At 51.3% G+C, this 13,691-nt stretch overlaps 1 protein-coding gene across 2 annotated transcripts; it reads right to left on the reverse strand.

Moving 5' to 3' along the window:
* Positions 1–398: 398 nt before the first annotated feature.
* On the reverse strand, positions 399–7,307 carry PV10_02775. Of its 2 annotated transcripts, XM_016367133.1 has the most exons (2): positions 6,369–7,307; positions 399–6,304 (listed from the first exon to the last, which is right to left on the reverse strand). In XM_016367133.1, exon 2 carries the CDS (start codon positions 5,743–5,745, stop codon positions 874–876), a length of 4,872 nt encoding a protein of 1,623 aa, XP_016226651.1. In that variant the 5' UTR covers positions 5,746–6,304; positions 6,369–7,307; the 3' UTR covers positions 399–873. The 2 variants fall into 2 exon arrangements, with proteins under 2 accessions (XP_016226651.1, XP_016226650.1); XM_016367132.1 differs by having other exon boundaries at positions 399–7,307.
* Between the last annotated feature and the right edge of the window lie 6,384 nt (positions 7,308–13,691).

Genomic DNA, 13,691 nt, shown 5'->3' on the forward strand with positions numbered 1-13,691 from the left:
CACTTCCCAGACGTCCGATTAGCGGTTGTTCAAGTGTGGCAACGTCATCATCCTTCAAGCCTCTCTGTACACGTATTTCTGGGCTGTGAGTAGGTAGCCTACCGCACTTCCGAACCCACTAACCCTAGGTACAGGACCTTACTTATCCTTACTTAGATGTGCCTCGGGCCAAGCCACACCCAGAGCGGACCAGATGCCGCCTACGATTCCTCAATCACATTTGCGATCCTTGGGCCTTGGCTACTTGAGTTGTTCACTAATCCCCGCACCCCGCAAAATGTACCTTGGGCGGCTTGGGCCTGGTAAGAAGCCAGAGGGGCGCCTGAGGGCCCAGGGCCTTAAGGGGCAAACGGGTTACGGGTTACTTGGACGTTGACACATCGGCAGATGCCTACGATCAATAGGTACCTACTTACGTCCAAGTACACCAGATCCTCATACTTTGGACTTTCGAAATCAATAAGAAGCAAGAATCTTACACAGGACTGGGACCTCAGGACAGTAATTTTCCAATTCTAACCATCCTTGTTCTGGATCAGAGGCATTCAAAGAAAGCCTCACATGAAACTTGATCTCCCTTGTTTCATGCTCATCCATAACGTGCGTATGTGTACGCATAATGTACAGTCCTTCGTCCTCCATGGCTTGGTTGCCTTTGGCTTTGATCCAAAACTTTCCAAGCCTGATGGACAATCACAACGCCCGTTGCCATTGCCATTGCCTTTGTCCATTTTGCACGCTTAAACGCTGAAAGCTGAAAAAATGACCGCCATGCCAAGCATCTCTTTCCATCTGTCCCTCATGTTGCTCACACGTACATCCCCAATATCCTTGAACCACCTTGCAGATCTGCTTTCTGATTTCTTCTCCCCTTCATGTCGCCAATTTTGCAAAGTGTTTGTTCCATATCCATCCAACTTCGCGGCTCTCGTCATCCTGATTGATTGCCAACCATAGTTCTCCGTGCTCGGCAATCACATCAAAAATCTCACCGCTAACATATGTTAGGTACCGGAATCCCCCTTGTTGCCGCGACCGGTCAATGTTGAATTCATACACACTTGCCGCTGTGAATAATACACCCAACTCTTTGCCTGCCTCGCGTCGACCTGCTCCTTCTCCCTCCTCCCCTCCAGTCTCGCCCATTGGCATCGCGGATGAAAAGATACTCCCTCTGTTTGTACTTGTGCCTGCTCCAGACTGTGACTGGCCCACTCCGGCACTGGCCGAGTAGAATGTTGACCCCGATGAGTGCTTGGCTGCCACTGCATTCGGGTCTGTTAACAATTCGCCAATCGTCGGGGATGGCGCTTCTAGGCTAACCCGAGGCGCTGAAAGTGACGACAGGGTGACCTCTTCTGAAGGTCGAGAGCTGGTGCTAGGTCGAGACGCATTTCTACTGCTGGTCCTGTGCATCGATGCTGCCGTACCCCGATTCATTGACTCGGGAGTTCTGGGTGCCATGCCCGAACCCGCGCTGGACAATCCCATCCGACTACTGCCGTATGAAAACGTATGAAGATCAGCCCGGCCGTCGCTGTGGTAAATGTGAGATCCTTGAGGGCCTTCGCTATGACGATGGTGTCGATCTGCCACCACCGCCTGTACAGTCTCATCATTTGTCGACACTGACCGTTTCATGCCGCTGCTTAAAGATGCTTGCCGCGGGGAATCTTCACCAGTCAACGTCGATCCTGGCGTCAAAAATGTGAGCAGGTTCACAGCCTCTGTCAGCAGTGTGCCGTTACAGATACTCAGGCTCATCGCAAATGCGTGCTGCGGATCAAACTCTTCTTGCCAGTCTTTGATGATGTCTGGAAACTCCAAACGCGAAACATCAATCCCCATGGCCGCCGAGAATTTCTGGTTACACATGTTGAGCCAATCTTGATGCAGGTTCATCACTGAAATTTGACAGCCTCGCACCAATCGTCCTGTCGCTTCCTGCAGTCGTGACATTCGCGCCTTGGCTTCGATGTTGAGCGCCTCCCATTGCTCCATGCGCTCAATCATCTTCTTATCCAATTTCTCCCCGCGATCCCTCTTGTTCTTGAATTGATTGTAGTCCAAAAGTCTCTTCTCTCGTTTTTGGATCAGACCTTTGGGGTCACCTTTGAATTTGGCAAGCATCGTCGCCGTGCTTTCCATCGGCTGAATCACACGTCGCGTCATCTGTTCCACATGGTCCGGAAGTGCAATTGAATGGATGCCTCGCACCACAATCGCCAGTTGACGGAGTTTGCTCTCCGCTTGTGGGTAGTTGGTGTGCCCCACGTCCACCCATGCTTCTGCCACGTTGGCCAATCCGCACATCCCAGTCACCCAAGTACTGATCACTTCGACAGAGTCCTTGACGTCTTTCGTCACGAGGTACAAGTGAGCGATGTTGTTGTCGTAATTTCGCTTGATCCTGGTGAACTCTTCATCCTCAAACATTTCATTCATGCCCACGTGCTGCCGGAGCTTCTCTGCTCGACGTCCAAACGCCTTGGTCAGCCCATTTCGCACGTCTGATTCCTTTCGTTTTCGGTTCAGCACTTGGTCCACAATCTCTGTGTGCTTTTTGACGTCGTTGATCCGCATGTTAACCTCTGTCATTTCCGCACAGGCTTTGCGCACAAACTCCGCGTCAGGGTGATCCGACGGCGTCGCTTCCAACAACTGGTGCAGCAATAGTGGATACTTGGTAATCCGTTGTATCGGCTTGACCAACAGGGCGTCCAGACTCCACGCATTGGTGATGTCACTAGAGTTCTCACTGCATTCCCGCAGCCATTCTACCACGGCTGGTGCCGATTGCAGCACCTCCATCCTCTTATTTGCTGCATGACGGGTTCGGATGTAGTCGGTATACGTTCTTTCCATTTCTACCATTGACACCTCAAACGCATGTCCCACCCGGGTCAGTTGGTCCCTTTGCACCTCAGTCAGCGAAGAATATTCGTCCGCCGCACCAGGGCCTTGTACACTCGAGTTGCGATTCCCATCTTTTTTCCGGTCTGACCGTTCCATGACATATGTGGGTGCAGCCACTTGTCTGAGGAAGCCTAGGAACTCCTTCGCAAACTGCTGCACAAGCTCAACATTGCCAAAGATGAGTTTGATGTCTTCGTCCGAGATTGCCACGATCGCCGTTTGTCGGTAGATATCGCACAAGACTCGCATGTCTCGTTCGTACGTATACTCGGTATCAACAATCTCTTTGATGACATTTCGTCTCTGCTTCAGTCGCCGTTGTTCCGGCGTGATCTCCGATTCATCCGATGGTCGGGTCACGCTGGAGGTGGATGGGGTCATTTGCTGGTCTAGGGACGATCTGGCTGATAATTGTGACGCTGCTGTCAGTGGTCTCGCCCTCTTGGAAGTCTGAGCGTTTGGAGGACGTATGCCAACAGGAGCTGACCAGGAGCTCATGTCATTCGCCGGGAGGATGGCAGTCGGAGGGGCTGGAGGTGAATGAGACGGCAACGGCGGGATTGTGTTCGCGTCTAGTCCGACAGTCGGCGAGTCTGCATACGCATATGGTCGAACTTGATCTGCTGAAGACTCGTCTCTTGCATTCTCCAATGGAGGTGGCTCTTGACTTTGCGTACCCACTAAATCACTCGAACCCTCAGGTTTGCGCTCAAGTTCTTTTGGTGATGTGAGCGCGAATCTCATCCAGTCCACCACGGAAGGTGATGTTTCCGCCCAGTCCTCGGCACTGTCAAGGCTAGATTTGTAGCGGTGCCCTCGGAAACTGTTTGGAGGCAGTGGGGGAGCTTGGTTCTGTGAGTGAGTCGCCGAATGAGCGGATGTCTCATATGGCTCAACTTGGTGTGACTCAGATAATGTCTCAGGGTGAAGATCTTGGGCAGGCTCAGGCGGTGAATCATCCTGTCCCCCCCAGTGATCACTGTAGTTTTCCAGTTCTTGCAAACACAGCTGTTCGACTCTCTCCTCATCCACATTGTCTGCTTCCGCCAGGTCCGGTGAACCTCGAATAATACGGTGGTAGATATCGTCCACAAGCTGCTGGTCCACCACTCCAGATGGCGTTTGCTTTTGAAGCACAATGTTGACAATGGTATAGGTGTCTCGTGGCGCCGAGTCACATTGATCATCATCATCGCTAGAATGAATGGAACTGGCCATCGATGCGGGGACATCTCTGATGCTGAAGCCTGGGTAGTCGGGCGTTAGATTCACCTGAACCATACCAACACCACCCTTTTCCGACTCGACAGGGTCCTCAATCGAAGAGCTCCACGAGCTTCTCTCATTGCTCCGGGAGGGATTCAGGTCAGACCCAGCGCTTGGAGGAAAGGGCCGGTAACCCTTTTCCGCTGCCTCGTCATCGTCCAAATAAGTTGTGTCGCGCATCATCAGCTGTACAGATACAGCGTCGGCATCGTTGGAGGCTTCTCCGGAGGTTTGTGAGTGCGCGGACAGTGGCGAATACGAGCTTTGGTTGCGCAACACGCTGATCTGACTCAGTATCGATTGTGAAGGAGTTTGCAACCGTGTGGCATCGGTTTGAGGCTCAGCATCGATGATGGTAGCTTCTGTTGCTACTGTCTGTGCCGATTGGGGCTCATGCTCGTCCTGGCGTGGCAACAAATGAGTATTGAGAGACAGAGATATACTGCCGAATCCGTTCTCAGGGTGGCCCAATGTTGGTGAATCCACGCCATAACCACCTTCTGGAGAATGGTCATGGACAATCTTGACAGCATTTTGAGTAAATGCTCGCTGATCTGAAGAGTGCTGTTCTCCAGACGCGTAAAAGGCAAGCTCGTCAGGTGCACCCGCGTCTGCATCTGCAGCAGGTTCCACTACTACTGCAGGGACCTCGCCTGGTCGTTTTGCGCTCTCGCTATCAGCGTCAGACTCGCCGGCAGAAAGGACGATACTTGTGGTCCGACTTATGATGGGACTCTGGACACCAGCTTCCGAACCGACTCTCAAGTCATCCCCTTCGCGGGACCTGCTCAACGCTTGCGTGATCTTCAGGCGGCGTGCTTTCAGATCAATATCGCTCAATTCCGGAGGTCTTTGTCTTCGAGAAAGCTTTCGATCACTTTGCTCCTTGGCCGAAGCTTGAAACTTTTCCGCCATCTTTAATCGAGACGCTGTTGTGGTGGCTGCGGATACAGGGAGACGAGGCCGTGAGCTCCTGAGCGGGGGAGATATCTTTGGTGGAGGGGCGATAATGTTGGCCCGGAGAGATGGACTTTTTGATCCCTGAGACATTGGATCTTTTCCCCTCCTACCAGGACTCTTGATTTGGATGGGAGATTTGGGTCTCCTCCGGGGACTTTGCGGCTTTCGCTGTGTTTGGGGCAATATTAACGAAGGGGAATTATGATCCGCGACGCGCAATGGTAGCTGCGACCCGTGGTTGGATCGAGTAGTAGGAGAGGTGGCTGCCGGTTCTGAAGCCATGCGATGATGACGTTTCATGACTGGAATCCGTGACTGAGGCTCCTGCTTTGGCTCAGGGTGTTCCATGTAGTGCAATGTTCGCGCCATGAATTCTATATCAACGGGCGACAGAGGGTCGGGTCCAGGGGGTCCCTTTAAGGCCGAATGCACGAAATCGCTGTGTGCCCTCCGGTGGGTCGGTCGGGGTACAGGTTGTTGAGATGTCTGAACGAGGGCGGGACTGGGAGACTGATGAGCGATTGTCAGCATGTCATAGGTCAAATTGTCCTGGGTGGAGAAGTTGGCGTTGCCAGATGGAAACATTGCGTTTGGGGTATGCATGGGAGAGCCTTCAGAGCCTCTTCGACGTAAAATTCCGTACCCGGCGCCGGCTGAAGCGTTTACGACAGTGGGCAAAATCTCTCCAAACAACAACTTGCGTGCAGGTTGAGAGACGTCAACACTACCGGGGGCCTTTGCCGAAAGCTCTGCAGAAGGAAGTCGATTACGAGACGTCGGATGGTCTTTGGCGAGGACGGAATCAGTATTAAAGACGGCGGCGCCTGTTCTTCGGTAAGCGTCAGAGGTTCTGGCTGATGGCCGCCTGGGATGGGTGGGGCCTCCATCTAATTGTGCTTGTTCGCCGGACGCAAAGGGCTTAGGACTAGCAGTTCTGGAGCCCGGACGAGATAATTGTTGTGTGGGTAGTGGTGGAAGATCTTCCGGTGAGGCATCGAAGCGGGCCACCAGGTCCTTAAAAGAAGCTTTTCTCGACCTCGGATTGTTTGGTACGGAACCTGAAGACTTTGGTTGGGCCCCTTCGTAGGCTCCGTTGATAGTGTGTAAGGAGGCTTTCCGGACAGCGCTAGGATCGCGTGCCTGTCTCAGTCCATGTTCCTCACTAGATTGTAGAGATGTGTTACTAAGTTCTCGAGAGATGTGGAGTTGGTCGTCGTCCTCCCTACTTGTGGTTGCACGAATGCCCTCCTGATGTAGGGCCAGAGAGGCCGGAGTAGCAAAAGGGTCACGGTACTGGCGGTAGAATTCGTGAGGGTCGTGGGACAGGGGCTCATCAACAGGAAGATCGAGTCGGACTTGGGAACTCGAGGCGGTCAAAGAAGGGGACCGGGGTCGAGAAGCGGTTGTAGAGGGTTGTGAGTAGGCGGTGGAGGGAAGGAACACCTGAGACTGCGATGGGGACTGGAGTTGGGTGGGAGATCTGACGAAATCGGGAAGGTGGTTTTGGGACAACGAGGACTGTCGTCGATGATGTGTCGCATAATAGTTGTTCTGGTTAGAAAGGGCGGAGGGCATGTCGTCGAGGGAGGTGTGAGCACCCAGCGCCCAGCTGCGAGGCCTTCCTTCCTGGTGGGTGATGGTCACGGCGCTGAGGCATGGCCCACTGTGCGCATCTTCTATGGCAGCGGACCGTGTGATGGTCAGGTGAGAGGTGCCAGCCGATGATTGTGACTTATCTGTGACTTTGCTGATAGAGTTTTGTGGGGTAACCAGACTGACAGGTCAATTGGCGGCCGTCAAAGCACTTTGATCATGCAAAAGTCGTGGTCTTGGGGCCAGAAAGAAGGGCGGACACCTGCAAAGCGACAAAGCTTGTCTAAAATGACCGCTGTGAAGGAAGGTAAGGTAGGGAGCGGAAAGGCTAGAGAGTGGTTTGAAGTCTGGTTCAGATCAACGCGGGTAGGTCGACTGCGCCCTGGAGATTGGACGAAGTGGCAGTGGCGTGCAACTGCGTGTGAAGACGAAGACTGGACACACGGGAGGAAGAGAGAGATGGCGAGAGTATGCCTGAGGTTTAATCGTGGTAAAAGATTGGTGGTGCCACTGATAGAAGAGGACAAGTTGGTAGGTAGATGCTGGAGGTGAGGCCACGCGACGACACGACGGCAAGGCAGGCGAAGATGAGGGCGACGATTGCCTCATGCAAGCCAAGGTGAAGTCAGTCGGTCAGCCAGCGAAAACATGCGAGGGTGCGTGGGTGCGTGGGTGCGCGGGTGCAGCCTGTGATGAATCCGGAGAGTTACTACTGCCTGTACCCGACAAGGGATCAACAAAATGTCCCAACGCGGTACGATCCTAGGCGATTACAGTGAGCGAATGGGGGCAACTGGGGCTGTGGAGGTACCGGGAACAAAGGAATTGGTGGTTACCTTTAGTTACTGGGAAGTTAGGTAGCAGTGCCGCTGCCATCGTCCAATTACTATGCTGGAGGAAACAACTGTTGGCTGGCTGACCTGAGCTGGCTCTCTGCTGCTCCTGTTCTCTTCTTTCTGGTGTACTATGCGCATGCAAGCGTACAGCCTCCCAACTCTACCGGGGTGTGGCTACCTAGGTACCTAGAAAATTTGCCACTTCGGGTGCCCTATAATGCCCAGGCCCAGTATCTCTCCGGCTTTTCTTCAGCGATCAGCTCCGTCCAGGCGCTGAGATTTCCTGGAGAAACTCCTTAGTCCCCTCCACAATATTCTTCAGTGTTGTTCTGCATATCTACAGGCAGTCCTTGTAACAATGAAAGTCTCAACACGTCGTACAGTCCTCATTCAATGTCACCGGCATTGAGGAACAGGTACCTGAAATTATAGCATATTGTGAAATTCGCGGAGCACAGGGTGACATTCATCAACCAGTCCCTCTGTCGGACAATAATAGCGGGCACAGTCAAGCTTTTGGGGGCAGTCTTTCAACAGGGATGCCTGCCAACGGTGCCTTGAATTGCTCGCAAATACCAGGAATGCCTTGCAGAATCAACCCTTAACAACTGATGATAACAGAGGCAATTTAAAACAAAAGCATACAAATAAATTACTTTGACTGGGCTCTGCGTTTCTGCTCCCGCCTGAAATTCCTCTGGCGAACACAGAAGGTACATGCATCAAGGTACCTCTATATACGTCAATTGATGTTTTTGGAACGTGTTGTCTCATGCATGGTCCCTCCAACTTCCGGAGATTCTTCCGAAGGCCAAGCCAGCAGACCAACCTACTTCATCTAAGTACAGTCGTCGCTTACGTTGCCTACTACCTACCTAACCACCTAATTTTTGGTACGTTAGAAAGACATTATTGATTATCCTCGACATCGACTATGGTTTTGAGATCATTGACCCGGCGTGTCCGGGGACTCTATCTCCTAAGTTGCCTTAAATCTCTGTGTAAAGTGTACCAATGGCACACGGAACGAGAGACAGGGTAGGTATACAGACTCAATTGGATATGCGTGAAACAACTACCACAACCCTAGTCATCACTCATTTCCAATTTGATTACCGCAGCCATTCAGATGCAAAGCACTGTACCTTGATGAAAACCTAATGATGCCAAGTTGCTGGTTCCATCGAATCGCTTCAAATATCATTGTCGTCTTCCAGGGGATAGGGAAAGGCTTTTATCGCCTTGTACTCTTTACGTCTATGCAGAAGTCATGGTTTTTTTTTCAAGTGACACCGATTCTCACCTCACCCTATGATTAGCAAATTGTCCTAGTCCTGTCGAGTTGAATTGAAGAACATAGTTTCATAGCACCTCAACGTTGATACCTTTAATTTGCACTGGTGAACTAGTAGTGGAATCTCAGGCTTGCCACCTTATGCACCTGCCTGCAAACACCTGACGCGGTCCAGTTCCCCTCGACGCGCCGTTGGATGACGACAAAACGCGCCAAGTGTTGATGTACTAAGCCGAATTCGGTTAATTCATTACATCCCATCTAGCATCTCACATCAACTTCATTCACCACAGACAACAATGGACTAGAAAGTCTCCATACGAGTTCCTCCAGGCGATAGTATGGCCTTCTTCGACGAGTTTGCCCGCTCACAGTCTCTATTTCGGCCAATGTGAGTTCGACTTCCGTTGATATCACACTGTACAGATCCAATGCCCCGATGCATCGAGGCTGTGAAGCATAGCTCACATTGCCGAAATGGCTAAGAAGCGGCGGCATGATCTGGATGTCAATCCAACGGTAACCAAGAAGCCGCGGCTCAACGATGGTGGTCACCACAGAAGAGGAGTCGAGCTCACAGCCAAGTTAGGGTTCACACCCCACCGTTTGCTGTCTGGCTATTACAAGACAGTATTTACTTTGCGAGCATTCCTCCTTGCAAACCTACCCGTCTCTTCTCGAGTCCGACGGCGAAGGCTCATGCTTCATGGACGAGATCAGGGGTCATGTCTTCTAGACACCTGTCTCGTTGGCGTTCTCAAAGAACCATCTCCATCGACTAAACAAGACCGCAAGCTCGATTTTCAGTCTTTTACTCAAAGTCAACAATGTGGTACGGGTGCCATGAGTGCGAGGCTTTCACGCGTTTCTATGAGCGAGGTGCGTTATCAGCTACCACCAAGCTGTGCAAAGAACATATCCTAACTCTGATAGATTGTCGATTTTGTGATTTGGTCTCTTTTCAAAGAGCAAGCTTCTCGCTCCCAAAAACCTCAGCATATCCTGTGTCATGGCCTAGTCCGTATGACTCCCCTTCCAACTCTGGGTAACGAAGTGGATCATGACACCACCTTTTTGCCGGGGATTACGCAACAGCACCCTAATGAGAGCATAGCAACGCTCAAGACTAATCAATGGACTTCACTCGTCCCTTTGCTCGGCAAGGACGCGGAGCTTATTCTATCAAGCTTGCTGCTCGACTGTGGACTTTTCATCCACCTGGATGCAGGCAAGGACAATTATTTTCAACTAAGTGGAGTACCCCTTGCCAACCTTGTCCCGCACAAACCAATAGCTCCATTGCACAAGACTCTGAATCGGCCGGCAAGTATTCGTTTCATTCGAAATCGCATCTTGTATGCCCGGCCCTCGACAACCCAATCCGGCCAGATCAAGTTTGGTCTGAAACACGAGCATGTATTGGAAAGATTCTCAGACCCAAACAAAAGCAATCATACAACTCATGTTCTCCAGTATGTCTTCCCGCGGCAGTTTGGGCTCCACAATGTTTTCACCTCGAAGGTCGATCCAATGGAGACAGCACAGCCATTGAAAGATTATACCTTCAGAGAAGCTGAGATTTCAGCATTGCGCGGAAAAGCCACGAAGGTTCCTCGCAGACTAAGAGGAGGTGCGCTTCGTCTCATACAAAAGATCCAACGACATCACAAGGCATGTGCATACTCGCAATTGCTCAGACACTATTGTCCGATCCCATCATCTTCGGGTCCGCCAAAGGTCGATGCATGTCAACCAGACTCTTCTCCAGCACGGTCCAGAAGTCTGATAAGTCAGATTCCCGCCTCGAGTGGCATCACAAACTTGATCTCCCAATCGCCGACACCAAAAATCGATGTAGAAACCTCCTTCCTGCCACACTCCACCCGAGCTGAATGCGTTTCAGCATTCTGTCGGTCCATTTTGAGGCATTTGCTCCCCGCGACGACCTTTGGCACTGGTCTTGACGGCAGGCATAACTTGAACATGATCATGCACCATGTTGATCGCTTTGTACATATGCGCCGCTTCGAGACGATGAGCTTGCACGAAGTGATACAGCATCTCCAAATCCGTCCACTTGTATGGCTGCGGCCGCATCCCGGATCCGATCAGTCAAGTTTGTGCAAGAGTGAATACATGAAACGAGTTGAGCTTTTGCAGGAATTTGTCTATTTCATCTTCGACTCGATCTTGATTCCCATAATTCGATCGAATTTTTACGTGACGGAAAGCTCGACTCACCGCAACCGACTGTTTTATTTTCGCCATGACGTTTGGCGCAAATTGAGCGAACCTACCTTAGCTTCGCTGCGACTGACTATGTACGTCGCATTGAAACCGAGCCAGGTTCGGGAAGCTCTCAGGGGGCAAACGTTTGGATACAGTCATCTACGACTCCTTCCCAAAGATGTCGGGGCGCGGCCCATCACTAATCTGAGGCGACGACAGGTCAAACAGGTTTCGGGTCGGCGCATCCTTGGAGCCAGCATCAACACCCAACTGGCGCCCTTATTTAGCGTTTTGAAATACGAACGCTCACAGCATGTGCCAGACTTTGGTTCCGCGCTCTTTTCAGTGGGAGACATCCACGAGAAGCTTGTTGGATTCAAAAGTGGGCTGGCAACAGCATCACCTGTGTACTTTGCCAAGGTGGATATCAAATCATGCTTTGACAGCATACCACAGCAGCGACTACTGGAGGTGGTGACAACGCTCCTGGAGCAGGCCGACTATAGAACGACCAAATATGCCGAATTCAAGGCGAGGTCAGGGGTCGTGGCGGGATCGCTCGGCCAGCCGCACCGCCGGTTCATCGGGACAGCACGTCCAGCAGACGATGAAGCAGTCTTCACTGAGATGGCTGCGGCGGCGCTGGCCTCCAAGAAGCAAGAAGTGGTGTTTGCTGAAACAGGCAATCAGCGAGTGTGGAGTCGCAGCTATCTCTTCAAGCAACTCAAGCGCCATGTGCAAGAGAGCATGGTCAAGGTTGGCAAGAAACATATGATACAAAAGGATGGGATACCTCAAGGATCGATCCTGAGCAGTCTGTTGTGCAACTACTTTTACGGGACATTCGAGAAGCAGGAGCTGGGGTTTCTCCAGATCAAGTGTTGTTTGCTCTTGAGGTTAATTGATGACTTCTTACTGCTGACCACGGATCAAAACCTGGCAAGAAAATTTCTGGATGTGATGGGAAACGAATCTAATCGATATGGGATCCAAGTGAATGCGGACAAGTCGCTTGCGAACTTTGAAGTGACTATCAAGGGACGCAAAGTACCTCGGATCCACGGAACAAATTGGTTTCCTTACTGTGGAATGGGCATCGACATGAAAACACTGGAGTTGAGCAAAGATCGACATCGAAAGGATGCGTACGTGAGCAACACGTTGACGATCGACAGATGCTCGAAAGCGGGCGTGATTTTTCGAAGAAAGGTCTTGACCTCGCTCAAGCTACACATGCATAGCATGTTATTGGACATGTCGCTCAACAGCAAGGAGCAGGTGGTGTCGACCTTGATCTCCAACTTTTCTGAAACAGCGATGAAGTTCCATCAGTATATGGTACAGTTAGGTTCGAGAAGGCGACCTTCGACGGGGTTCATCAAACAGTTGATTGAAGATCTGATATCAGCGGCGGTCAAGCTGTGTTCTGTCAAGGGCACCTGCAATTCGAAAGGACAGATTGGACGATCAGAGATGTGTTGGATTGGGTCGTGTGCCTTTGAACGAATATTAGTCCGCAAGCAGAGCCACTACGGTGAGGTGCTAAAGTGGCTGAGCAGCCTGAGAATGGATGCAGAATCACGGCTTTTGATCCCCAAGACGACACGAGAGGTCATGTTGAGGCGCACTGAGAAGGATTTTGCTGGATACATCTACTAGCTACAGACAGACAGGATAAGGCTGAGAAAGAGATCGATGTACTGCACGTGACTGATTTAACTGCACGTTCCTCCAGAGCCAACAACAACACGAGCCAGGTGTAATTGGAACGGTCAAATTCCACAAGCTTGGGAATGCAGATAGAAGGCTTGATGTGAATGTTGATGGAAGATTAGGTCAATGTTGCTACATTATGTCAAGCTCCTCCAGACGATATCTGACCGCGACTACACGTTGCTGATAGAATCACCGGCCATCAGGTCACACCCAGCCACCGACCTTAAGCCAAGGAACTTGCTGCATCGCTATCACCAACACCAAGATGATGAGGTTGGGCCATAGCTGCAGGAATCACTCATAATAATCGCATGGTACTAGGTAGCTTGGGAAATTCTATTGTGTTCTTGCAACACCATCACCTTTTCATCTTGAGGGATTTGTAACCCTACTGTCACGTCGACAAAAACGTTCTTTTGGAGGCTCCTTTCGCGACGCTCTCGACCCCTCGGCAGCCCAGGCCCGTGACCCCCAAGTTAAGCATGAAACAGCCATACGTCCTTATCCTCACCGACCATCTTAATTCGTCTGTTCTAGCGACCGAGGCCTCCTATGACAGGCGAGACACAATCACTACATCACTAAACAATCAAATCTCCTTGCGATACCTGAAACGCTTTCGCAACTGATCGCGATTTCTTGAACCCCTCCTTCAACCCTCGACAGCGCATCATACTACGGAAAATTTGATCACGGGAGTCTATGATACCTGGATAGATGTTGCACTGGCAAGATTACATCAGGACTTGAAAGAGTGAACACCACAATTGGACCGAAACCGGGAAATATTGGCCCACTGTTGAAACCTCCCCAATCGTATACCTGGCACTCCAGTGAGCAACAAGAGCCGTCCTCCAAGTTTTCCGAACCCACGGTCAAGA

Source organism: Exophiala mesophila (assembly GCF_000836275.1).
Source record: "Exophiala mesophila strain CBS 40295 unplaced genomic scaffold supercont1.2, whole genome shotgun sequence".
Lineage (NCBI taxonomy): Eukaryota > Fungi > Ascomycota > Eurotiomycetes > Chaetothyriales > Herpotrichiellaceae > Exophiala > Exophiala mesophila.

Excerpts from the sequence above, each read along its gene's own strand:
- PV10_02775 (XM_016367132.1), bottom strand. The coding sequence starts at position 6,717 with ATGCCCTCCGCCCTTTCTAACCAGAACAACTATTATGCGACACATCAT.